Here is a 27,330-nt window from a genome sequence, read left to right as displayed (position 1 = left end):
TATATAATCACAGTTACATACATTTTAGTTCCCAGGTTGTATCACTACAAAATGTGAAAAAGTTCAAATGGTGTGCCTACTGTAATATCAGCAACTCTTAATAAAAAATGGTTTGATTTCATCTAATAAAAAATTGCAGAAATTGAATTCTACAAATTTAATAACTGCTCTTCTTTCGTATTTTTTCAGTGCATTTGCATTTTTAGAAGTGACTTTTCAGTTAATAAATTTCACTGTAGGTACTAAATTAATCTACAGTACTGACACTGACCACACCCTCTATTTTGCACTTTTAGGTAGAAATGTGTGTACAGTATCTCAGAAAAGTGCGTACACCCCTCACATTTTTGTAAATATTTGATTATATCTTTTCATGTGACAACACTGAAGAAATGACACTTTGCTACAATGTACAGTAGTGAGTGTACAGCTTGTATGACAGTGTAAATTTGCTGTCCCTCAAAATAACTCAACACACAGCCATTAATGTCTAAACCGCTGGCAACAAAAGTGAGTACAACCTAAAGTGAAAATGTCCAAATTGCGCCCAAAGTGTCAATATTTTTTTTCATCTTTAGAAGAGGCTTCCTTCTGGGACGACAACCAAGCAGACCAATTTGATGCCGTGTGTGGTGTATGGTCTGAGCACTGACAGGCTGACCCCCCACCCCTTCAACCTCTGCAGCAATGCTGGCAGCACTCATACGTCTATTTCCCAAAGGCAACCTCTGGATATGACGCTGAGCACGTGCACTCAACTTCTTTGGTCGACCATGGCGAACCCTGTTCTGAGTGGAACCTGTCCTGTTAAAACGCTGTATGGTCTTGGCCACCGTGCTGCAGCTCAGTGTGAGGGTCTTGGCAATCTTCTTATAGCCTAGGCCATATTTATGTAGAGCAACAATTCTTTTTTTTTCAGATCCACAGAGAGTTCTTTGCCATGAGGTGCCATGTTGAACTTCCAGTGACCAGTATGAGGGAGTGTGAGAGCATGACACCAAATTTAACACACCTGCTCCCCATTCACACCTGAGACCTTGAAACACTAACAAGTCACATGACACCAGGGAGGGATAATGGCTAATTGGGCCCAATTTGGACATTTTCACTTAGGGGTGTACTCACTTTTGTTGCCAGCGGTTTAGACATTAATGACTGTGTGTTGAGTTATTTTGAGGGGACAGCAAATTTACACTGTTACACAAGCTGTACACTCACTACTTTACATTGTAGCAAAGTGTCATTTCTTCAGTGTTGTCACATGAAAAGTTATAATCAAATATTTACAAAAATGTGAGGGGTGTACTCCCTTTTGTGAGATACTGTATGTAAATGTACATTTTCATTACAGTGAACATGCAAAATGCCAAAATACTAATTATTTTCGTTGTGCAGTTTCTTATCACCAGGAATCATCATTCAGTGTATTTGGTGTGTTGATGCTGGAAAATATATTTATTTCAAGAGTTGTCAATGCATGATTGAGAGCGCTGAGATTTCTGACTCCACAGTGGAGGATCATCTCCACCTGATTGTACTGATTTGCATTTAGTGTAGCAGTAGCTGTGTCAATCTAATATCCACCATACAGCCTTTATGGTCTAATGTTTAACACAGACAACTGAAAAACCAACTGATTCTGAGAACAGCATGTCAAAAATGTCTAGAATAACCTTTTGGATTGTCATGTAAAGCCTGGCTTGTCAAATAACTAGTGCACCTGTGGAAAAACAACACATACTGAGCATTCAGTAGACACTCATAGCTGACACAGTTGGTTATGCTTTTTGTGTGGCTGAGCACATGGCGCTGACTGCATTAGCCAGAGTTCTCGAGATCTTCGGGAATGAGTAGGGTCTGCTGGAAGAGGGTGACGTGAGCAGGGAAATGGGACACTTACAGAATACTCCAGGGTCACACTCAATAGCCAGAGTAATCTCCAGCCTAAATATTATTGACATAGTCTGCTTTCTTCCAAGTGTCTTCTATCAAAGGGTAAGATGGAATATGGTGATGTTGATGATGGTGTTGTTGATGGTGTTGGTGACATTAAAGTTGTCAGTCTTTCCAGGATTTTGCAATTGTAGAAATTAATTCAAAATCATGCAAATTCTGTGGTATTCAAGGAGCGTACAATTTTTAAAAATTACTGTAAAATTTCTGCAGATTTGGGCCAAGACGCGTCATGTGACATCATCACAAAGCGTATTCAGCCAAAGCCCCCTTCGATTCATGTAAGTCAAACATGAGTACAGCTAAAAGGTCTCATTTACCGACAAACATTACTGTGAAAGACCGTGCAAAATAATTTAGTGCAATTACAATTTCGCCAATTCAAGCAGTTTTCCGCAAAAAGCACAAAAAACACCGCAAGTCACGTTGCAAATTTTTAAAAAAGCCACAGCAATATCATGCATTTTGACTGCAACAATCACGAAAAACTCAGAAAAATCCTGTACAGACTGGTAATAGATATAATAAAGCATTACTGAACTGTAAGTGACACTAGATTACATCAATTCCAGAAAAGTGCACAAATACTGTGCATTATATAAAATATTTTTTTGCAAGGAAAACAAGGATAGCTGTTCAGGATTTTGTAAAGGGAAAAATAAGTACATATTTTAGCTAGTGCTTTGTCACTCTAAATCGGGGGTCGGCAACCTGCAGCTCTTGAGCTCCATGCGGCTCTTCAGCTCCTCAGCAGTGGCTCCCTGTAGCTTTAAAAAAAAAAAAAAATACTATAGAAATAAATAACGTCTATTTTTCTTTTTTCTTTCAAAGGGAACACCTGTTATTTTAGAGATCAAGGTGATACTGTGACAATGAAATAAAATAAAAAGTGTTTAAATATTTTGTCAACAAAAATACGTGTTACACCCTGCATTGTGGGTAATCTTGTGTTTCCGACCCCCGGTAGTCTAACCATGTATACATCAAAAAAAAAGAAAAGTCTCGGAGGAACATAGAGAGTTTAATTCTGCGTGGACAGATACATTTGCTTTCACTGTAATGATGCTGGCTTACCTGTTTGCTTGATATGTGGAGAGAAATTAGCAAACAACACAAAATGTAATGTTGAAAGACATTTCCAGAACAAGCACACAGCAATTGCTGAAAAGTACCAAGCTGGAAATGAACGTACTAAAGTGGTTTTGGAACTGCTGCTGCATTCACAGGAGTAAGTCAACACGATCTTGAAATTGAACTGGCTCACATAGCTGATAAACACTTATGGGTGTCCAAGTTTAAAAGCCTGACAGCTGATCTCAAAGATGTTGCTCGTCAGAAGGCCATTCTCGCTCAGGAGCACAAATGGAGTGATATTGAAAGCCTACCCAAAAAAACAAAAAACTAATTTCCAGCAGTTGAAGGTTTTAGGAATATATATATATATATAGACAATAATGGTTGTGTCGATCATAATCGGTCAAAAAAGAATAGATAACATGAGATGAAACTGATCATGCAATTTAAGTTATAAAACTAGAATAAAAATTATTAAAACGTTTATATTGTTGAAAATATCATTTCGATCATGTATCTTTCCCCCAACAGAAAATATTTAAAAATGTGTTGAAATGTGTTGTAAGAGCTCACAAAACGCGAGCTGCTTTTCAAAAGAAGGGAACTAGGAGGCCTTGGAGCTATCGATATATCCCTAAAAACTAAAACTGCAGCGTGTAAAATCATTGCGAGTGGTATCGCCAGGCAGACTGAATGGATAGGGAACATCTCCAATTGGAAATCAAAAAAGGATCCTCAAGAAAAATCTATACCGTATTATAAGTAATGTTTTCCAATTTCACAAATCAATATAAAGATTTAAACATTGATTGGGTGGAAGACTCAAGCAAAAACATATATTTTTTTAAATTGTTGATCGAGTTTATGGAAATCCTATGAATTTTAGAAATTTGGAGAAAGATCCAAACACAGAAGGTCTTAAAAATCAGAATAAAATTCTATTTGAACATCTGAGAGATACAACATGGTTAGTTGCCATAAGAAGGCTTCCAGTAAGAGCAGTAGTTAAATGGAGCTGCTTCATTAAAAACTAGTAAATGCCTGATGCCCAACTATGATGAAGAGGAAACACTCGAACATTTCCTTCTAGAGTGTTACTGCTCTAAAGAAACAATGGAGAAATGAATCAATATTGGTCTTAATATAGAAATAAATATGAACTGAATTTTTTATGGTATATTTTAAAGAAAATCATAATAAAACCCAGCATGACTTCATCTGGTTCATAATATGTTTAACTAAATCTAAGCTCTACAAAACAAGAGCTAGAATGACTTTAAACCAAATCTTCATATCCAGTGATGATGTTTTTAAAGACATTCAAAAAGAATTAAGAAGACTAAAAACCAACGCATCCTGGTTTAAAGACTCTTCGGTGAGGGACTCTATTTGCATGTAATGATATCTTGGCAATGTAAGTATTATTACCGAGTATGGCTGTACTGTAAAATTGTACAATTAAAAAACAAAACAAACTAAAACAAACATGGAATGCCATTCCTGACACATCTCCGTCTTTGGATCCACATACTTATATGAACAGGTTTTCTTAAGTATGTTGACAGATGACAGCCTGCCGTCCTGTGTGACGATTAAAGCCGTGTCTTACAGCCCTGATATAGAGACGCTCTGCAGTGATGCTCAGAAACGGAAATCACATTAAACAGGTGAGAACACTATCATTTAATAGTCTATTATATTGCAAAAAAAGCTGTGCTGATGTAGTTGTGTTTTATGTTCAAGCTTGACAATTGCCTGTCGCGCGTGGTTGAGGAAAAAAACAGAAGAGGATGATTATTCTGTTCTCGTTCATAATAAAGTTCATTAATCAAAACAAAACTTTTTATTTGATTAATTTTCCACAAATACGGAAAGGACTCAAATAGGCCTGCATAGTTCTGTGTTTTATTTCAAAGTAGGCCTACACATGCCAGTGTTTTTTTCCTCCTCTTCATAAGAGTTTGGGGTTTTCATTTGTTATAACAGTTCAAAACAGCAATAAAATGTCAACTGTTTTCTTTTTGTTGTCCTATAATTTAATAAATGCAACAAACTATAGTTCTTTTATACATAGTATAACTATATATAAAACTTTATGCGCTGTGTTATCTTCATTTTAAGGGTCAAATAGGTTTTGCGGCTCCAGATGAATTTTATTTGGTGGGAGAAGGGCCAAAAAAGGCTGCTTTGATAGTAAAGGTCGCAGACCCCTGCTCTAGATATTGCAGTAATATACTGTATGTCATAAATTAATAAGCTAATTGTACAAATCCAACAATTGTGTTACCCATTTGTAGCTGCTCAAAAATACGTACAGTGCTCTGAAAAGTATTTGCCCCATCCTGATTTCTTCTGTTTTTGTGTTTCTCATACTAAATAGTTTTAGATCTTCAAACCAAATACAACATAAAGGCAACCTGAGTAAACACACAATGCAGTTTTTATTTATTTATTTATTTTATTGACGCAAAATAAGTTGAACCCCTTAAACTTAAAATCTGGTTGTGTCACCTTTAGCAGCAATAACTGCAACAAAACACCAATAACTGGAGATCAGTCTTTCACAGTGCTGTGGTGCAATTTTGGCCCACTCTTCTTTGCAGAAATACTTTAGTTCAGCTACGTTGGGGGGTTTTCGAGCATGAACTGCCCGTTTAAGGTCCTGCCACAGCATCTCCATTGGTTCAAGTCACAAGTTTGGCTAGACCACTCCAAAACCTTTCATTTTTTTGCTTCAATAAATAACATTATCATTTAAAAACTGTATTTTTGTGTTTACTCAGGTTGCCTTTGTTTTATCTTAGATCTTGTTTAAATTTCTGAAACAATTTGGTATGAGATATACACAAAAACAGAAAAGGTCAGCAAATACTTTTTCACAGCACTGTATAGCTGGTGTACACTGTCACAGTTATGGTCTAAGGTTGCGCAACCTGGTTCTGATAATAAAGTTGTTCCCAGATTCCCAAAAATGGCACTTCCTGGGACATTCGACATGTCTGTAGAAAGTCAGGGGCATATCAGGTCACTGTGTGTGTCACTGTGTGTGATCAAAATTAAATATATGGCACCCAAACGTCTTGACACATAAGTGCCAGCAAAAAACTGCAAAAGCTATGCATCTGGTCTTTTCTCACCTTCATGCTCTAATTATGAGCAGCTCAGAAATTGTGAGACAGCCTCCACAGCAAATAATCTTCACAACGACTTGTACTTGTATTAGTTCATTTTGTTCAAACAGCAAAATGGATTTCTTACAGAAAAAACCCAAATATGTATCTCTGCAGCCCACAGCCAGCTCTAACTGTGTGGGACTAGCTCCAATTAGGGTTAGCCTTGGGAAAGGTAGCTCATACAACCATCATGAGAATGAGACATTCTAGCACATGTCAACTTGCTAGCTCATTTGGAGCTGTACCACCTCTTTGGAGCTGGCTACAGGCTGCAAAAGTTCAGCTTGGTTTAACTGTCTTTGCCAGCTTCCTGATCAATAAGTGTTTGAAATTTTTAAGAAACAATATACATTGTCCTCTACTAAAAGTTTCAAGAATTTTTTTTCTTGAGACACTCTTAGATTTTTTTTTCCACAACACAATTGCTACATATTAAATGCTAGCTCTGAGCTTATCTTAATCCCAGCAGTTATGTTCTTAATAGAGCATTGTACACCACGTCCTTGAATGTCAGTTGATGGGAAAGTTTAACATTTTCTACTTTTTACCTTGGTATCCAGAGGCAAATAATGATAATTGTGTAGCTAGCAAGCATTACCTAGTTAGCCAGCTAGCTAATACACGCAACTGGATGGTAATAATGTAAACTTAGAGTAAATAACATGTTTTTTTTTCTCAATTCATGTGATTGAGTTATCAAGGCTCCATATATTAACAGCTAATAAAATAGTCATTATAGTAACTGAATCAACTACTATCTTCATACTTTAACAGTTATTTTTAATATAATAGTAAGATTAAATTATGAATATGTTTATCACCCTATTAGAGGTAATACCATATTCTTTCATTTACAGCTGTGACAAGGAGGGAGAAGCCAGGTTGTGAGGATGTACACCTGGCACTGATTTGTTTAATCAATGAGAGCGAGAGAGAGAGAGAGAGAGAGAGAGAGAGAGAGAGAGAGAGAGAGAGAGATATGCATGTGCGCTTTGTGTTACGTTTGTGTGTTTTCTGTTCTGTTTGAGTTTGGTTTATTATTAAACTTTATGTTTATGTTCAGCCAATAACCCGCCTCCTCCTTGACCGACTTTGAAGTTTGCTAAACTAGTGTCAGGTGTGCATTTTCACAACCTGGCTTCTCCCTTGTCCTCGTCACAACAGTGTACAAGTTTTAGCTGTAATATCACCTGGTCTATTTGCAGGTCGATCCAATGACATCATTTTTCTGTATTTGAAATGTTTTGCGATGCCTTTCGGGAAATTTCAGCTCCAGAACTCTTTAGTAATATTCACTTGATCCCTCCAAGGGGTCAACTAACAAACTTCACTTAAGCTGATAAGGAATCAGAATAGTCCTTAAGATAGTTATGGGAGTTTCCCCCTAAGGTGAAATGACAAGGAGAAGTGGACAGTGGTGTGATAAAAATAGTTTTAGAACTCAGCCTCAGGCTAACAAAAGAAAAATGCTAGCTGTGCCCTCAACAGAATTATGAGTGTGGCTGTGGAGTTACAAAAATGTATTACATTCATTTTGAAAGGAAGTGAACATGCTAATATTCTTGTGTGTGTGTGTGTGCGTGTGTGTGTGTGTAAAACAATATCATTTTTGGTCTTGTATTGAACATCTCTGGTAACATTGTGTATCATTTATCAAGCTGAATTTATGAATAAATTTCTTTGTAAATCTCTTGCAGGAGCATTTACTTAAGAGCTCCTGCGTTTGGGTAAATAGACATATGAGGAGAATCACTAATGTAATCCTCAACTGATCTGCTTCAAATTGTTTAATTGATATGGCTTACTGCAAATTTATATACGAATGTCATGTCAAAATTGATGTGGCAGCAGGGGCGTGGTTTAGCATCAACTGTCTACGGAGAGGAGGCAGGCTAAACCGGCAGGTAACGTGTGATGATTCTCACCTATGTCTTATTAGCCTGAGCTTACTTATGTGTGCGTTTTTGTGCGAGTCTGCTTGGCAAGGCTGGTAAGACGTACACACACAAACATATTTTTGAACGTGTGCTGAAAAGCGCGGTCTGAATAAATGTGAGCGCAGATTTCAGTTAAGATTCTGCCTGTTTCTCAAGTCGTCCTCCATACCCTCACAAAAGCAGGGTTTTGCAGCCGGTAACAGCAATGAACTACAGCTCCCATTTACCACAGCAAATCACATGACCCTGTCACATGCCTCCCTGATCACTCACACCTGTTTTGTGCTTCCCCTAATTAAAATATCTATTTAAGTTCTGTGTTTTCTCTGTTTCTGTACCAGGATTTAGTTGTCTGTTACCTCTGCTGCACTTAGTCTGTTGTGTGTTTTGGATCATTCTACCCTTCCTCTTCTTTTGTGCTACGGAATATTCTTGTTCCCACTTTGTTTATTTTATTTGCATTTTCGGTAATAAAGAACTTGCAATTGCTGACACCATTAGCTGACAACGACTTATGCGGACAAGTATAAATATTGTTTCTTTTAATTGCACATGCAAATTTAGTGTAACCTTTCAGAAACTCAGTCATTTCATCTTAATGACTAGAAAGAAAGCAATCCAAAATAAATTCATAAATTAGACAAACAAGATAAGCCATTAAACTGGGACAGAAGAAATGGCACCCTATAAAAAAGAGGAAATGTTGGCGTGTGTCTGTGGTAGCGGATATGCTGCAACGGCTGAGCTGCACTGTTTAGTCATCATTTTGTGGTTTTAAGCTCTCTGAGAGCTTTACTTTTTATGGAGTTTTGTATAAATGTAAATGCTGTGAATGTCTTGGATAATTTATGGTTGATTGGAATTGTTCAACATATGCATGCAAGTATGAAGATCAGTTTCACCAAAACTTGTGTAAATCTAGTAAAAAAAATTGTGGGTTGGTGTACGAAAACACTTACACACAACTTTAGTAAAAATTTGATACATGAGGCCCATTTGTAACAGAGGAAATGTGAAGACATTTTAAACAGTCCTTCGTAATTGTAAGCCTTCAATTGTAATGTTGAGTTAAAGAGGGACAGTGCAATCAGATAGCTAATAATAGCTGGACGATGCTTAACCCTTTCATGCATAGTGGTCACTATGGTGGACAGCTATTCATAAGCAATTTTCTGGCTATTGCAAAGATTTCAATAGTGTAACAGCCACTAGAGTGGTCACTAATTCTTCGTTTGAACGCATGCGGTCCACTGGAGTGGACACTTCAATAACTTTCTTGAATAATGTATGTAAAAGTAAAATGAAGGTAAATTTTTGTTATGCCTGAAGAAGAGTAAAAACACACAGAGAAAAAAAATCCTTGATCAGGATTACATAATTCATGCATGAGAGGGTTAAAATACTTAAAGTCTGTTCCATTTTAATAATTCACATAGGAAAATGATTTGCACCATTTATATAGCTGAACTTTAAAAGTAATTTTGAACAGAACTAAAAGTTCCACTCAATTGCTCTCCTGTTGTTCCTGGCTTCACAATGCACCCTGTGAAATCTTGTGTGAAATACACTGTACAGAGGTCAGAAAAGATGCCCAGAAAAGCTGAAGTAAAGATGTGCTCAAAGTGCACTGAGTTAATATAATGGAATATAAAAGGGATTATTGGAAATGACGAGACAGAGAATGAATGCTGAAAGAGGAAGAAAAGAGGCGGAGGGACTTATCAACGAATGGAGAGAGAAAGGCTGAAAGATGGAGATACCATAGAGGCAGAAATGGCAGGAGGAATACACATGGACAGAAAGTAAGTTTGAGACAGGAATTGAGTGAGTGAGAGAGAGAGAGAGCGAGAGAGACGAAGGTGTTGGAAAAGGAGGCCACAGGTGTTCATCTGAGCAGTTAGATGACTTACTAAAGCTGCATGTTTGTATTTCACCATAGCATTATTCCACACAGAAAAAGCACTTATACAAATCAGCCATATGTACACACACACACACACATGCATGCACACATGCACACACACTTTTCAGAATGGTATATTGTCTGTGATGGATCTGCAAATGTGCAACCCAAAAAGCTGTTTTGCTCCTAATGTCATATCGCTTTCAGACAGTGCTCTCAAGTGCTCGATCCCAGACCAATCTGTCAAGGGAAATTCTGAACCCATCAAATCATCACACACACAGGGGCTTTACATGATGAATGTCATGGGACAGCCATTAGCCATAGTGGCTCAGACAAAGAGGTTGAGCGCTAATTCTGAATTGTGGAAAAAGCCACATTACTCACCACTCTACTGTAACAAAGAAGGGTGTGTGTGTGCATGCATGCGTGTGTGCGCCCACTTACCACAAGCTACAACTACTCACAGCCACATGGCCCATTAGGTGCAGCTAGAAAATGGCACTGAACTCACACAAACACACACACACATTTATCAACATTATTAACATTGGAGCAGGCTTGCTGCTATCTTCCTGAAAAGCTGAGGCAAGGATGCCATGTTGGAAAGGTCACAGGCTGCCTTCCATCGCTCCTGTTTGTCTGTTTGATTAAGTCTGGCCATTAAAACACTTGGCCAACACACTGGTCATGTCCTATTTCACAGGCAGACTGAATACAAACTAATCAGGAGAAGAAAAAAAAAAGCTGCAGGAGAAAAAGAAGGCAGCGGGGGAAAGAGATCAGAAACTGAACATGCCAAAAGGGCAACTTCAGACAGCTTGATGAAACAATCAATCAGTGAAGGAGTAACAGATGAGACAGGTAAGGTGAGGTAGAAAGTACTGTGACAAGAAGAAATGTGAAAACAGTGGAGGGGTAATAATGAGAAAAAATTATATATATATATATATATATATATATATATATATATATATATATAAATATATATAGTGCATGATGCTGGATTTTATTTTTCCATAATTAATAATGAATGTGATAATAGACAAATAACCGAATAATTTGTGAGAGTTAGACAGAGGATATGTGGAAAGGAGAAACTGACACTGTTAATCTGGCTAGCTCTTTCACACCTCTATTCTCTCTCTCTCTCTCTCTCTCTCTCTCTCATTCACTCGCTCACTCACTCACTCACTCAGGCATTTTGGGATAATGAATCTAGTCAAGGATTATTGGCAGCTCCTCTCACTCTCTTTCTTTGCAGATGAACACAAAATAGAGAGACTGACAGAGTAACAAACAGAAACAGACATCTTACATAACTGCACAGATAAAAACAAATTAACCACCCACACACCCACATACCCACACAACTACACAGTCTGTGGCCTGAGTGAGGTGACACAGGTTTAAAGTGATGAAGACAGGGTGGCATGCAGTGCAAACTTCCAATTAACACCACTGAAGGCTGGTTTGAAAAAAGATGGAGGAGAAAGATAAAAAGACTTTCTTTGATGTTACTCATCCTACTTGTGCTGCTGTGTCAATTTGAATTTCCCCAACGGGGGATCAGTAAAGGTACACCTTATCTTATCTTATAAGTGCAAAGGCAGGAGGTCGAGACGCACTCGTCCATTCGTTCATCCTCACCTCACTGTGTGAAGGCTTTGGGCTAAACTGCCGGAAATTTGTGTGCGTATTGAGCTAGCTAAATGCTCAGTAATGGATTGTGTGTCTCTGTCTGTGTGTGTGTGTCTGTGTGTGTGTGTGTGTGTGTGTGAAAGACAGATAGAGAGACAAAGAGCAAAATGGTCATTGACTTGGCTAAATGTTACATGAGCTCCATCTCTCTCTCTCTCTCTCTCTCTCTCTCTCTCTCTCTGTGTGTTTATCGATCACCGACTCTTGCTTGCCCATCACCGTCACAAACACAGCCTCATCACAACAACCTGGCCTTGTCACAGGCATGGTCGTCAAGGAAACCAGATAATCACCTGATATATGGGTGTTTGTCACACAAAACTGGAGCTGAAAATGTGTGTGTGCACATATGTGTGTGTGTGTGTGTGTGTGTATGTGTATGTATGTATGTATATATGTATATATGTATATATATATATATATATATATATATATATATATATATATAAATGTGCTCACAATCAAAGATTAATTGTTTTCTTCTCCACCAATGACAATTCTATATTATTGCCCACATTCTCAAGCAAACTGTCCATTTTTCAAAACATACACACTCACTCTCACAAATCTCCAGACCTGCAGGTCTTTAAATACACACTCATCACTCATAGAGCAGCACCTTCTCGTAATTGTTCAGTGTTTTGCACACAGCTTCCATAGCTAAGACGAATCTTTATTTTCAAATGAACTAGCGATGTTACTAAACTGTCACATGCATTAACGAAATAGTTCAGCAAAAACATACAATTCACAATGTTCATTAACATGGCCACAAATCTCTTTACTTTAACAGAAACTTACATTCCAAAACGACACGCAAGGACCACAGACTTTTGCAACCTGCGGTGAGGGGTACATTCTTAAAACCAGGTTGATATATTAGGTTGAATATAAGTGTAACAGGCAGAATGAAGATCCACCTGCAAGAGATTTAAATACAAATCACAGCAAATAACATGATAACACAATCCATCCATTCATTTCTGAACTGCTTATTCTACACAGGATCACGGGGGAGTCTGGAGTCTATCTCAGGGGACTTGGGGCACAAGGCGAGGGACACTCTGGACAGGTTGCCAACCCATTGCAGGGAACAATCACAAACACCCCACAGCCAATTTGGAACCAATTTACCACACATGTCTTTGGACTTGTGGAGGAAACCGGAGTACCCGGAGGAAACCCCTGAAGCAAGGGGAGATCATGCAAACTCCACACACACAGGGCAGAGGCAGGAATCAATCCCCAACACTGGAGGTGTGAGGAAAACGTGCTGACCATTAAGCCACCGTGCCCCCTTATAACACAATCCAAATATTGATAACATTAAGACAGACAAATGTCAAAATACATTCGGTCATAACAAGGATTATAGAAATAATAAGATGATCGGTATAAACAAGACTCAATACTTACTCAACTGCAGGGAATGGCAAGATTTTGCAATGAATAAATGTCCATTAAAAGTTTATATACTCATATAAATAGTCATTGTCCATAATCAGAGATGAGGAATGGGAACTAGGGTCAAAGCCAAAAAGCAGAATTAGGAAATACGATATACAAAAAACAAGTCTTGGACTTAATGACAATAACACATGAGAAGCCATTCATAGCCAGGAATCCAACATAACAAAGTTGTGTGGTGTGGTTTGGTTTTTTGGTGAGAGGGATGGCATACTCTCTCCCCTGTCAATCACAGTGTCACTAGGCAATTGCAGGCATCTGCAAGATTATGCATGCAGAAGGGCCGGATAACACTTTCCTCCATGTGTATTATGCTGCCCTGTGACGAAGCATAAGCAGCAGTTTCAAAAGATGTGGCTGGCTAGCTTGATGTTTCTCAGAGGAAGCATATGATAGCCTTGACCCTCCCCAGTTGGTACAGTAGCTGATAGGGGAGACCCAACTGGTGGATGGGAATTGTCCAAGAATAAATTAGGGAAGAAAAATAATCGGTTGACTTTGCAACAATACAGTGGTACAACAGGGTATACATAGACAAACTAACACACAACAGGTGAACACAGAAAGTTAAACCAATGACAGAACAATGGGTGGAAACTGGAGTACAATAGAAACACAAGCACATGGGGTGCATGTGAATGTTGAAGCAAAATGGAAAATTGTACCACTTTTTCTCAAAGTCTGTCAGAAAACACACAAAAGTATGTCTATTACAAACAAATCTCAGTAATTCTTTAATGATGGGATGCTGCAAACTCTTTTTTTCCTGTAACTCAGTTCATTTTGTAATTCATCTTATTCTTAAAAGCAAATTGGGCACTATGTCACAATTTGCTTTCCTGTAGTAAACTGACATACACGGAACACGTGTAGGCTATACATGAAACTGCAGATAGACAATCAGACTGAAACCTTTCTAAACCTTGCAAGCATTCTGAAGCAATGAAGTGTAAAAATACAAATGCCCAGAGGCAATTACTGAAAAAGCTTAATCCTTACAATCTGTATTTTTTGATTCACTAACTACTCATTCCATTCAGCTATTCTGTTAGTCTTATACCAGTCATTATTGTCCATAATATGCATTAATTCATTAATCTACAGTAAGCAATTTATCCTGGTCAGGGTCACAGTGGATCCAGCGGCTCTCCAGGAACAAGACAAGCAGTTCTTTGCAGGCTACCATGAGCACGCCACAGACACACATGTACACAGTCATTCACACCTTGTGGAAATTTAGTAGTAGCCAATCCACACACTGGCGTGTTTGTTTAGAGGTAGGAGAAAACCAAAGAACCTGGAAAACATGTGAAATTCCATGCAGACAGTAACCTGAGCTCAGGATCAATCTGGTAACCTTGGAGCTGTGCAGCTGTCCATAATGTGTGTTAAACAATTTGATGATACCCACTCAGCAAACTGTCACATTACAGCAGTAATGCAATGAGTAACTCACCTCCTGAAATGCCATGCAGGGCAAATGCCAAGATGTTGTCTCTTTTTTTTAAAGATGTCAACAGAGACAAAGAGAAAGATGGACAGAGAGGAGGATAATGATGGATAACGGAGACTCGTGGTGTGTGACTGTACTTCTGGGCATATGCTGCATGGTGCTTGTGCTTCTCCTGGTGTGTTTATTAGTGCTACTTTCAGTTTGTGTGTTTGTAAGTGTGAGTGTGCAAAGGAGCTGAAGCAAGTTTGCATTACTGTGTGTGTGTGAGGATGTGTAATTGGCTCCATCTGTACATGTCCACATGACCCTTTCAGTCACAGAGCACACTTTAGCGCTTCTGCTTTCCTGACAGAAGATCCCACCACATGCTTCTATAATTCTTTGGCTCGTGCCAACCAGATTAACAGATTTGTGCCACTGATGCCTGTTCTGATGCCCTGGATGAACACTGGGGTTTTAAAATGAAAGCTCCAATGCTCTGTGTCAGCAATCCAGATCCTTTCTCTTGTTGAAAACTCCAGTGTCTGTTTTATCAAACAAGTGAGGCTGTCTGGTGTGAGCTGTCTGTATCCTGCCAGGATGATTGAAGGCTCTGCTTGTTGGACATATACTGGAGTCATGCAAATAAACACCTTCCACTCAGTGCTTTGACAGGTGCCACTGTGAGGTACTGGCAACCCATCACTCATAGTGTCCCTTTAGATAACATGACAGAATGGCACACTGACTGAGATAGAAAGGAAAAGAGAGGAAAATGAGTGAGGATGTATAGATGATTCTAACAGGGTCTCGGAGATGATAGTGTAGGTGTAGTACTTACTGGAGAGACATCTTATCACATCCACTCTTGCGCACATTCTCTCTGTCTCTTTCTCTCTTTCGCTCTCTTATTCTCTCAAATCAATTCAATTCCCTTCAATTCATTAAGCTTTACTGGCATTGCTGTATGCAGTTACAGTGTTGCCGAATCATCATAGAAAAAGAAGACCGTGATTAACAAATAGTTATATCAACAAGAATCCATACAGAGGAATGGAGAACAAAGAACAGAAATATTACTTATAATTGTAATAATAGTAACAATTATAATGATGTAAGATTATAAAAAAACAGCAATATGACAATCCTGTATACTGTAACACTAATGCAAAGCCTGGGAATGTCACTGTTCCAACTATAGAAAACACAAAGGCTAGACAAGAGAGACAACAAAAACTGCAATGTACTTTTCCCCACTGTACTTTTTTATAAGATAAACTTTGCTTTGGCTATGGAATCTGGTACGATTCTTCACTAAACATGACCAAGAACCACCTGCTTTAACATGAACAGGCCATTTAATGGGAATTACAACTGACTAATTTTACAACAGTCCCTTAGCAAAAGGACATGGAACACACTTGCTCACCTCTAACTATGTTAAACAAACCTTTAAACAAAGTTTCAAATAAACTTGAAAAGATGGAATGCTGTGAATTAGTTTTCAATGCAATGACTGGCTGATCCAATACTTTGTTTCCAAACGTTCAGTGACAATTCTATGGTGTTTGTTTGTTTTTCAGTCAGACACTGGTGCACATATGTGTGCAGTTATACAGATGGACAGTCTTCAAGATCCTGAAGCTTGAGCCTACTGTAGAAAGTGTAGAATTAGTGTCAGACACTGTGTGAGCCCTAAGTCGAGCGTCAGCAGCTGAGACTAATAACTAACACTTTACGAATATTTATGGGAATTAAATGTGAACAAATAAAGTATTGCACATTATTCATTATGAGTACCTTTATTATCCATTTTTTGCAAGATACTTTATAACAGTCTGCTGGATTCCATTTATTTCATGTGACTATTTGATGTGTTAAAAAGGGTTCATTGGATAATTAAGGATACTAAGTTGGTTCTAAGCTCCCTGGACAAAATAAATGAGCCAAATCCAACAATAACAGCTTTTTGCACAATGTCAGCAGGTTGCACATCTGGACAAATTTAACTTAGCAAAATCAGACTGTCAGTTGTTGACTAGACTCTAACTATGTGTTTATGAACTGGTGCTCTTGTCTATGAACTGGTGAATTCAACGCTGACACGCCCATGTTTCAGGATGACCGCTGGAGGGTGCATAGGGTCAAATCCCTGTGCAACATGTTTGACAGAGATGATAACCATGTAACCATGTACCAGGCCTCAATCCCATTTAAAACTTGTTGGATTATTTGGTACAGGAGGTGAAACATCAAAATATTCAACAAATTTTAGCTGAATTGTGCACCCAGTCAGTGGAAGAGTGAACTAAAATTGACAGAAACTCAAGACACTGGTGGAATTAATAACTGGATTGGTGCTGTTATCATGGAAAGGGGAGGCATAACTTAGCATTAATAAACACATGACACTAATCTGGATCCCTGTCTGATAGCTAAACCCTCTGCTGTAGGGTTCAACATTTATTCAAAAGTTCCCCCAGAGTGAGTGCTAGATGGAACCTTTATTTAGGAGTATATGGATGCGTGTGTTATTGTAGCATGAATAACTCAGGCTGTCCTGCTCCCAAAGTGGACCACTCACATTGAAATTGGATGAGCAGGTGTGGAGGCACTGGAACTCAAATTTTGAAACAATTGGAATTAAGATGTTGTAGGATCCTGGAGGTTAATTTAGGGTTAAACTCAGTTCAGTTGGCTCCAATATCACCTTGTGGGCAGCTGAAATCAAGGTATTGATGAAGGTCCTAATAATGAATAACTTAAACACTAATTTGTTCATTGTGAAGTTACTCATGTTTATGATTAGGTAGTAATAATAATACTAATAAATAGCGTATTAACTATCAGTGTTATGAAGTGTCTCTATCCTCCATGAATTTAACTGATTGTTTAGAAAGATTAAATTTCAAAACTTGTTTTCCAAAATTACAACTGCAAAATTATACATTCATCACAATATATCATGCAAAACTGAACAAACAAAGGTGGATTTTATTAAATTTCATTAGAACAAAGACGTTAAGAAAAAGATATGAATGGTAAACCCCCAACCCTGGAGGCGCGAGCCATAACTGCTATGGACAATTTAGAGATACCACTCAGCCTACATGTCTTTGGACTGTGGGAAGACACTGGAGTACCCAGAGGAAACCCCCCAAGCATGAGGAGAACACGCAAACTCCATGCACACAGGGTGGAGGTGGGAATCAGACCATAACCCTAACCCTAGGTACAGAAAATGGATGGATATATGGTTGTGTGTATTTGAAGTGAGACTATTCAGCCTTGCACTTGATTAGACCAGCTATTTTTCCTCATTACTATTTTTTCCAACTCACTGAGACATAACGGTGAAACCATATTTACACACAACATAAACACTCGCTGTCTACACGTGTGAGTCTCACATTCAGACAGGGCATAATGAACAACAAGAAGTCATGCTGAATAAATCACATAGCCATGTTCTAATAGCCTATTGCAGTGTAACCATGCAAGATTGATCCTTTCAAATAACGTACAACTACGATTCTGACCCGGTTTCTTACTATCTCCATAACAACCTATTTTTATTTCTTTATCTAGCAGTAGCTTTGGTTTATAATATATTATGGTATTATAAGCAGAACCAGATAAAAAAACATATCATAATTATATTATTATAATACTGTGTATGTTGGTATCAGTCTGCAGGACTGCAGCTAGCTCACAAATACTACAACCAGGCTACTTTCTGATGCAAATAAGAGAAATCATATTACTCCCATCTTTGGCCAACATTTATTGTTTGTTTTCGAAGCTCTAAATTGACTGGCCCCTATTATATTGCAAACATTGTACACATGTCTAGACTCTTAATGTCTTCTTTGCAATTACTGATTTTTGCTTGATATCAGCTAAAACTAAATTGTGACCATGTTTTGGAAACGTTTTCACATAATAACAACTTTTCAAATATAACCAGGTTACATTACCACATTACATTCCCAATGTAATTAAAACTGTTAATAGTATTTATTCCACAGAGCCGCTGCATTCTTGATTGTGACTGGTCAGAAGGTGTTGATTTACTTTCTAAAACAGCAGCACTGACAGTAGTTCCTACTGCAAGGTTTGTATTAATGTGCTTGCTCTCATACGTTGATGTTTTTATAGTAACAACTTATACAGGGATGCACCATGTAAACAGATTTTTAAAAATGGTGGCAATGTTACAATGAGGATTTTTTTTTTTTTACATCTATGGAATAAGTCTCCAGTGTCAGTGCTTTGTAATAGTCAGAGGTAAAGCTGTAATTTAATAGCTCATGAACAGTTCTCACTAGCTACGTAATTTTGTCATATTAATTTCAAGAAAGATAAAAAAGAGAGACTGTTGCAGGAACAACTATCTATTGCTGTTATGATGCAATTGATAGGGGGAATAAACTTGTTTCACAGACTGTCCACAATATTAAATGTATGTATTAAATATAATGCATATAAACATTAAGTACAAGCACATTTAATAAATATTGAAAGTTTGTCATTTAGGACTGCAACAACTAATCGATGAAATCGATAATAATTGATAAGTAAAATAATTGACAACGAATTTGATTATGGATTAGTTGGGTCTGTGACTTCACTGTGGATAACCCTCCGTCAGTGACGTCACTTCACAATGGTGAGAAAAACATTTCCATGAATAAAACACATTTTTAAAACAGCGGAGGTCACAGAGTGAGCTGCTGCGGGAAAAGTGCATGATCCAGGTCGTCCAAAACAAAAGAGTGATTAATATTAAGCGCTTCTAACAAACTCATAAGTGTATTAACGTGGCTTGTCGAGTCAGACGCTGCGACAGATGCGTGTGCTGTTTAATGTGTTCCAGACATGTTTTCTTCAGTGCAGAAATTACATTTTTACGTTTATATCCTTACCTGTAAATGTTAGAAATTCACGCCAGTATTTCCATTTTACATAAAGACTCATCCTGACAGCGAGCAAGTCTCCATTAAACTTCACTGAATGAGCACGATTCCACGCACGCTCATCAATCAAACAGTGCGCAATAGAAAGGAAGCGTAATAACTCTGACTAAAATATTAATTTTGATCAAATATGTTCTTTGATGCTATATTTATCTATATTTAGAAACAAAAGTAACTGTGTTTTTTATGAGAGCGGTAACTGTAATGAAGTTAGAACATTGTATATAAATGTAAGAAGTGTCGTACATTTACAGAATAAAGTAACGTTACTGTGTTCAGAAGAGTGAATGAGTTTTATTGCAGAATATTCAGCCTCTTAGTTAACACTTAGTTTGTGTGTTTGTTTTTCTTTAATTTTTTCTTCTTTTTTTTTAGCATTTTTAATATAGAGATTTAACGTCTGCTTTAAAGCTTGTGAACAAACAGTTGTTTTTTTTTTGTTGTTGTTTTCAAAATATAATGTTAATATTTTTAAAAATCCTTTGAACAATGTATAGCTTAGCCCACATAGATACATTTAATACCTTTTTCATAGCCTTCAATTTGCACAATGTTTGAAGGACAACATTGGGCAGAATATGAAATAATGTTTTTTTTTTTAAATACAGAAAATAAAAACTGGCCTTTTAATCCAACTAATCGATTAATCAATGCAATAATCCACAGATTAATAGATTATTAAAATAATCATTAGTTGCTGCCCTAATGTCAATTTTTAATACATTAAAAAATTGCAGTTGTTGCAAATTGCTGTGGTATAAAAAAATAACTCCTAGTTTGATGGACATATTAAGATTTAAATATTCTATACAGAAAACAGCTTACAAAGCAGCTCTTGTATTTGTGTGGAAACTTTCAAATCGACGTGCCTGAATTGCTTAAATGAGTCATTCCAAACAAACGATTAATCTACAAACTGCCTATAGCTAGCATCTGACTGAGGTCCTTTCAGATACGAGACAGTAAACCACTTATTTTCTCTTGAAGAACTTCAGCAGTTTCCTCCAGCTAACTGCACTGCCACTCTTAACTCAGCGGAATGAGAAAGTGAATGAGATGGGATTACACAGCTAATGCGAGCAGATGAAGGGAGGTCAGGCCAATTCTTTCACTCGAAAAGGATTAAACTGACCAAGATTTCTGAGGAGCAACTTCTCATCTTTTACAGCAACATCAGGCCTTCATGTCTACCTTTACAGCACAAGGAATGAAGTACTCTGAGGATCTTACGACAAAATAAATGACACAAAATTACAATTGCTGACGTCATCCTTTTTTCCCTAAATTGCCTTTGGAGGAGAAACTAAAAGTAGACAGACCAAGCACACACTGTCAAAGCCCACTGACATGTTTTTTATGGTTTAAATAAATGATTTATGGGTTTATCCAGTACGTGTAATTATTAGTTAAATACTAATTCTAATAAAAACTTCTTCAAAAAGTGTACTGAGAGAAACAAGCAAACATCTTGATTCATGCAGTGTGAAGTACACAGCGCATTTTGTACTGTTCGATGAAGGTTCTTGTTTGAAGTATTGACTGAAGCTACTTAGCTAACGCACGCTGACTTCAAGCTCAGACACTCAGACACTCAGACTACATGTTGCATTAGGCATTGGGTCTGTCCCATTCCTACACACTTGAAATGCTAATAAATTTTATTGGCATTTTGTGACATGACATGTCAGCTTGCCAGTGTTCAATTAGCAATAATAATATAATAATAATAATAATAATAATAATAATAATAATAATAATAATAATACCTTAAATCTCCTCAACCACCACCAGTGTGTAGCATCCACCTGGAGGATGCGATGGCAGCCATAGTGCGCCAGAAAGCCCATCACACAACAGCTATTGGTGGATTGGAGAGGACAGTGATGTAGCCAATTTAGAGATGGAGATTATGGCCATAATAGATAAGGGCAAATGGGGGAATTTTGCCAGGACATCGGGGTCCTATTTTACGAGAAGTGTCCTGGGATTTTTAATGACCACAGAGAGTCAGGACCTCGGTTTAATGTCTCGGGCTAGTAAGTAAACAAGTGAATGATAATTTAAAAAAGGACATATTTAATGGCCACGTTATTGCATCATAAATTACAACTATCAGCGTGGACAAAAACTATGTATATTATCCTTGTGTTAGGAATGTTTCTCACTCAAGTTTTAAGGATGACTCAGCAGCAGGGATGGCTGGTATAAATGGATTAGCATAGCTAAGCTCCCCTGTCTATCAAAGATTACATTACATCAATATAAGGTTTAATTTTTTGGCATCCTCATCAGATTTCCTGTTAAAGAGAATTAATTTAGATATTTGTGGATTCAAGTTCAACAGCACCACCAATGGCAATAGGAAAAATACACTGAATAGTATGAAGAAGTGACATTAGGGCTGACATCTTTCTAATTCAGACTGTAGATTCATGCAGCCTATCAGTGAAAAAATATGGCAGGTGATTGCAAAAGAGGTGGATTGTTTACTTTCTCATCCTTTTTTCCACAAAACGCCTTTGGAGGAGAAAGTAAAAGTAGAATGACCGAGCACACACTGTCTAATCAATACTCAAATTACACAAAAGTCAGATGTCTAAACTTGCTACAGGCTGGAAGAATGAGTCCTGATAAATAAGTTAATAAATGTGTTATTCAATAATCATAATCATGAATTATAATTAACTTGTACATTGTTAATCATATGAATCAATTATAGCCAATTATGTTACTCTACGAAGTTATGTTTTAATCAAGAGTGTAGTATTTTTAGTTCAATACAGTAATATTATTATTTTTTAAAAAACATGTTGGTTCAAGAGATGGCAGGATGTCTGATGTCTATGATGTAGGGGAGGGCGATAAGACAAAAATATCATATCATGATTCTTGAAGCCATTTCTACAATACATATGTATCACAATATATAGGTTTTCTAACAATTTCCAAGCCATACAGTTGTCTTGCATTCAAACAAACAACAACAAAAAAATTGTTTGATACTTTATTTAATGTCTATAAATCTGCATTTATTTTTATATTTACATACTTAATTTTATACTGAAAAGAGGAAAATAATCTGCAAAAATGTTAACATTAAATTTGTACAAAGATTAAGTACCATTAAGTACCCCGAAAAGTGTATTGTGACATAATTTACCACAATATCGATATTATATTGTCATCGCCCAGCCCTAATATGATGTACAGATCTGATGTATTTACCAAGACTAAACATGGAGAACTTGGAAAGACTTTTGATCAGGCAGATTAAAATCACAGGAATTTTCTTTGACTTCTCCAGCTATAATTTTCATTTATTTCCCCTTTAAAAAAAAAAAACTTTTAAAGACTCCACTGATACATTTTAGGTTGTAAATGTAATTGTCACATGCACATGAACACAGCTTTTCTTGATACATGCTGCAACCTCACCTCACTTTTTTTGCATAACTTAGCAGCAGAAGCTTTGCAGAGACTCAGCTTTGGTCCTGTGGGGATGTCCGTGATGCACAGCCAATACTCAGAGCTCTGATATCGTTATCATATCAAAAATTGGATTTTATTGAAAATGGGATGTCTACCTCATAGGAAGTTTGTAGGATGGCAATGTTAATATGTCTTGCTGCCATGCCTTCCAGCAAACACAAATTAGCATCCTCCCAGGGACAGAAGCTGTGTGACTTTATCTGACTTTCTCCCCTGCCTTTTTTTCCATTCACAGGTCGCAAGCTCTTAACTGTGAGTGTTAATTAACCTGGCATGATGTATTACCTATGAAACCCAAATATGGCACTGGTGCACAACTCACTTTTGCTCAAAGCAAGAATACTAACTGGATCAACTCTGCCATTACATAATAAGCGCAATAAGCATAATAAACAGGGGTGGCTGTGGCTCAGTTGGTAGAGCAAGTTGTCCACTAACCGTAGGGTTGGCGGCTCGATTCCCGGCCCACGTGACTCCACATGCCAAAGTGTCTTTGGGCAAGACACTGAACTCCAAGCTGCTCCCATGGCAAGCTTGCACCCTGCATGGCAGCTGTTACCATTGGTGTGTGAGTGTGTATGTGTGAATGAGAAACAGTGTAAAGCACTTTGTAGAACCGCTAAGGTAAGAAAAGCACTATATAAGTGCAGACCATTTACCATTTTATTATTAAACCTATCAGTTACCCTTTTCTGCAGGTGTGTACTGAAAATAGCAAATAAGAATTTGAAAAATTATTATTATTAATATTATTATTATTGTTGCTGTTGCCATCCATCCATCCATCTTCAACTGCTTACTCCTTTTCAAGGTTGCGGGGGGACCTGGAGCCTATCCCAGGGAGCATCGGGCACAAGGCGGGGTACACCCTGGACAGGGTGCCAGTCCATCGCAGGGCACACAATCACACACACATTCACACACCCATTCATACACTACGGACACTTTGGACATGCCAATCAGCCTACCATGCATGTCTTTGGACTGGGGGAGGAAACCGGAGTACCCGGAGGAAACCCCCGCAGCACGGGGAGAACATGCAAACTCCGCACACACAGAGCCGTGGGAATCGAACCCCGACCCTGGTGGTGTGCGGTGAACGTGCTAACCACGTTGTTGCTGTTGATAATAATAATAATAAATAATAATAATAATGACAATAATAATAATAATAATAATAATAATAATAATAATATAAAGGGGTATATGGATGCGACTCTAAAAGAGGTCAAGCACTACACTGAACATAAATGCATGCCCAGTTGATATATTCAAGTCTTAGTTAATTCAGCTGTGGAAGAGATTTAATTAAACACCGGGGAGTTTTTCGTGAACTTTCTGGGGGCAAGAGGGAAAAACGGACACACAAGGTTGTTAAGTGAGATCTAGATTAGGGTAAAGAGACTCCGTTGAATGCGCTTTACCTCTTTTATCCTGCACTTTAACAGTAATTTCCACTACAGGTTCAGTTTCCCGGTCCAAGCTTCTCGAGATCACCAACTCCCCGCTCTCTCTGCTAACAGTGACCGGTGAGCTTTCCGTCTCGGGGTAAAGCTGCTCGAAACTAGCCGACTGAAACCGGACCGGGTTCAGGTTCATGATCACAGAGCCGATGGCTGCGTCTTCAGACACACTCACGCTCACGGGCTCGCTGGGCTCCAGAACGGAGCGAGACTTTCTCAGGAGTCTGGATGATGGTGGAAACGCAGCCGGCCACTGCCGGGGACTGATCTCCACCTTCATGTGGCGCCCTGTGCGCGACGGCCATCCGCGGTCTCTGGCAAACACGCTGAACTTTATGGGCGACGCGAGCCCGAGGATGGAGTCCACGAGAAGAACTTCACCCGTTTTGGGCACCACGTAGAAGCTCCCGTTTCTCGGCAGCGCGTAATAGATGAGCTCAGCGTTCTTGCCGCTATCCGTATCTTCTGCTGCCACTTTGTAAACCACCGACCTGAGAGCAGTGGCATCATCTAGAGATATTTTGACGTCCGCGTGCCGAAAAGCGGGCTCGTGGTCGTTCGTGTCGAGGACGTCCACCCGCACGGACGCCACACGCGACACGACGCGTTCGGGCGAACCGCAGCTTGCGCAACACAGGCCCACATCCAGCACGTACTCCGCGCGCTCTTCTCGGTCCAACACGCTGGCAGTTTTCAGCTGCACGTGCCCGCGTCCGTGGTGCGCGAAAACCCGAAAGTCATCGCTCCCATCTCCGAGTAACTTCAGGTACGCGCTCGAGCCGGAGCACCAACGCTGCGCGTCGATGCGCCTCGCCGGGATGCTCAGTCCGTTCACCCTCGAGCCCGGCGGGGAGTTTTCAAACACGTGTCCGTGGAAGAACGGCGTCCTCTCGTCTGTCTTATTTCCCAAGACAAAAGTCATGCAATAGGATATAAAAACAGCCCAAATCATGGTTTTCTGTTTCGGGCTCGCGCCGCGCTCTGCGGACTCACGAAAAAGCGCTTAAAATGCGGAACATACTCAAAACCCCAAGTCAAAAAACATTCTAATAAACATTTCCGTCCATCGTGTTGTGGCCCGTCCTCGAGTTATCCGTTATGATTTCTGTGAGCACTCCGTTAAAACGCAGCGGAACTTTTAGCTTCAGCTGCGCTGTGCTCCGGTGGCGCTCTACCTCACAGCGCCTAGTAGCGCGCGCGTGTTAAAGCTGCTGAGTTTCGTGTGTGCAGCACGCGCTGCCAGACAGCGCGCGACTCGAGCTCAGGGGGCGGGGCTACCGAGAGACCACGCGGGATATCCTCTGGGAACAGCCGCTCAGTTTTGATGTCTATAGATATTAAACTATTTCATTCAATATGTACCGTACATCTACTATACACGAAAACACACTTTATTTAGGTCAAGTGGAATTAAAATTAAAACTAACCTACACAAATATATATCACATATCTTTATATTTATAGATTTATCATTTTAACGCATGCATGTCAAGAAAAATATCTCACTAATACATTCAGTTTATGACAAATAAGACCACAACATGTCTGCTCTCTCGATTGTTAGTCTATCTGCTGTGTTTTCCCTATGTCTTCATGTGCAGACCAGAAGACGTTTTGGTGAAGACGTTCATTATCCATCCATCTTCTATACCTCTTCAGGGTCACGGGGAACCTGGAGCCTATCCCAGGGAGCATGGGGCACAAGGCTGGGTACACCCTGGACAGGGTGCTAATCCATCACAGGGCATTCACACACCCATTCATACTCTACGGACACTTTGGACATGCCAATGAGCCTACCATGCAAGTCTTTGGACTTGGGAGGAAACCGGAGTACCCGGAGGGAACCCCCGCAGCACGGGGAAAACATGCAAACTCCGCACACACAGGGAATCGAACCCCCGATCCTGGAGGTATGAGGTGTGATCATCATCATTATTATTATTATTACTGAATATAAGCCACACCCACTAACTTTAAAAGGAAAAAAAAATTGTACATATATAGGCCGCACTTGTCTATAAGCCGCAGGTGTCCACGTTGTAACATGAGATATGTACACAGAAAGATGTTACACAGAAAGATTTTTTTTTTACTTTTAATTAAATACGCACCGTAAATGCTTTTTTCCGAACAGTGCCTGTAACACGGCTGGTTAAAAAAATAAAAAATACAGTTGCCTACCAGGAAAAGTCATTGATCGCTATCTTCATCTTCCTCCTGCGCACTAAAACCACTAAAGTCGTCTTCTTCAGTGTCGGAATTGAACAGCCTCAGAATTACCGGTACTTCGTCACACACTTCCTCAGTCTCTATTTCGTTGTCGCTCTCGATGTCACTTACGTCTCGAGGCAAATTCGCCCTTGAGCTTGTGCTGTCCTCTTCATCAGCAGTCCAGCCTTTCAAAACCCGTTGGTGATAGTAGATTTTTTGACACTGCTCCACGCTGTTAGGATCCACTGGCAGACTTGACTAAAAGTTGCTCTTCGCATGCTATTTCCTTCTTCGACAGCCAGATCGATCGCCTTTAACTTGAAAGCGGCATCATATGCATTTCTTCGTGTGTTTTCCATGATGAGGGTGTGTGCATGAAGCGCAAAATGACTGATCTGAAGAATTTAGTGTGAGTGCGTTTGATTTAATTCGAACAGTTTCATTGGTCCACTGTTACCTGTTCGGTAATTTCATTGGTCCGATGTGAAGAGGCTAAATGTTTTGGCGGCATGAAGCTCCTTAGCCCGTAAAAATCCATAAATTAGCCG

At 38.9% G+C, this 27,330-nt stretch overlaps 1 protein-coding gene across 1 annotated transcript in view; it reads right to left on the bottom strand.

Moving 5' to 3' along the window:
• The window catches only part of si:ch211-186j3.6 (neural-cadherin), a 270,148-nt gene extending 244,253 nt beyond the window's left edge, over positions 1-25,895 (bottom strand). The window contains exon 1 of the mRNA XM_053617155.1: positions 24,530-25,895. Coding sequence (XP_053473130.1) covers positions 24,530-25,520 — 991 coding nt within the window. The 5' untranslated portion in view covers positions 25,521-25,895. The remainder of the gene's footprint in view (positions 1-24,529) is intronic.
• Positions 25,896-27,330: the final 1,435 nt, after the last annotated feature.

The sequence above is a fragment of the Ictalurus furcatus genome, chromosome 27, assembly GCF_023375685.1.
Source record: "Ictalurus furcatus strain D&B chromosome 27, Billie_1.0, whole genome shotgun sequence".
NCBI classification, from domain to species: domain Eukaryota; kingdom Metazoa; phylum Chordata; class Actinopteri; order Siluriformes; family Ictaluridae; genus Ictalurus; species Ictalurus furcatus.
The sequence above is the reverse complement of the archived record's forward strand: the minus strand, read 5'-3'. Positions and strand labels throughout refer to the sequence as shown.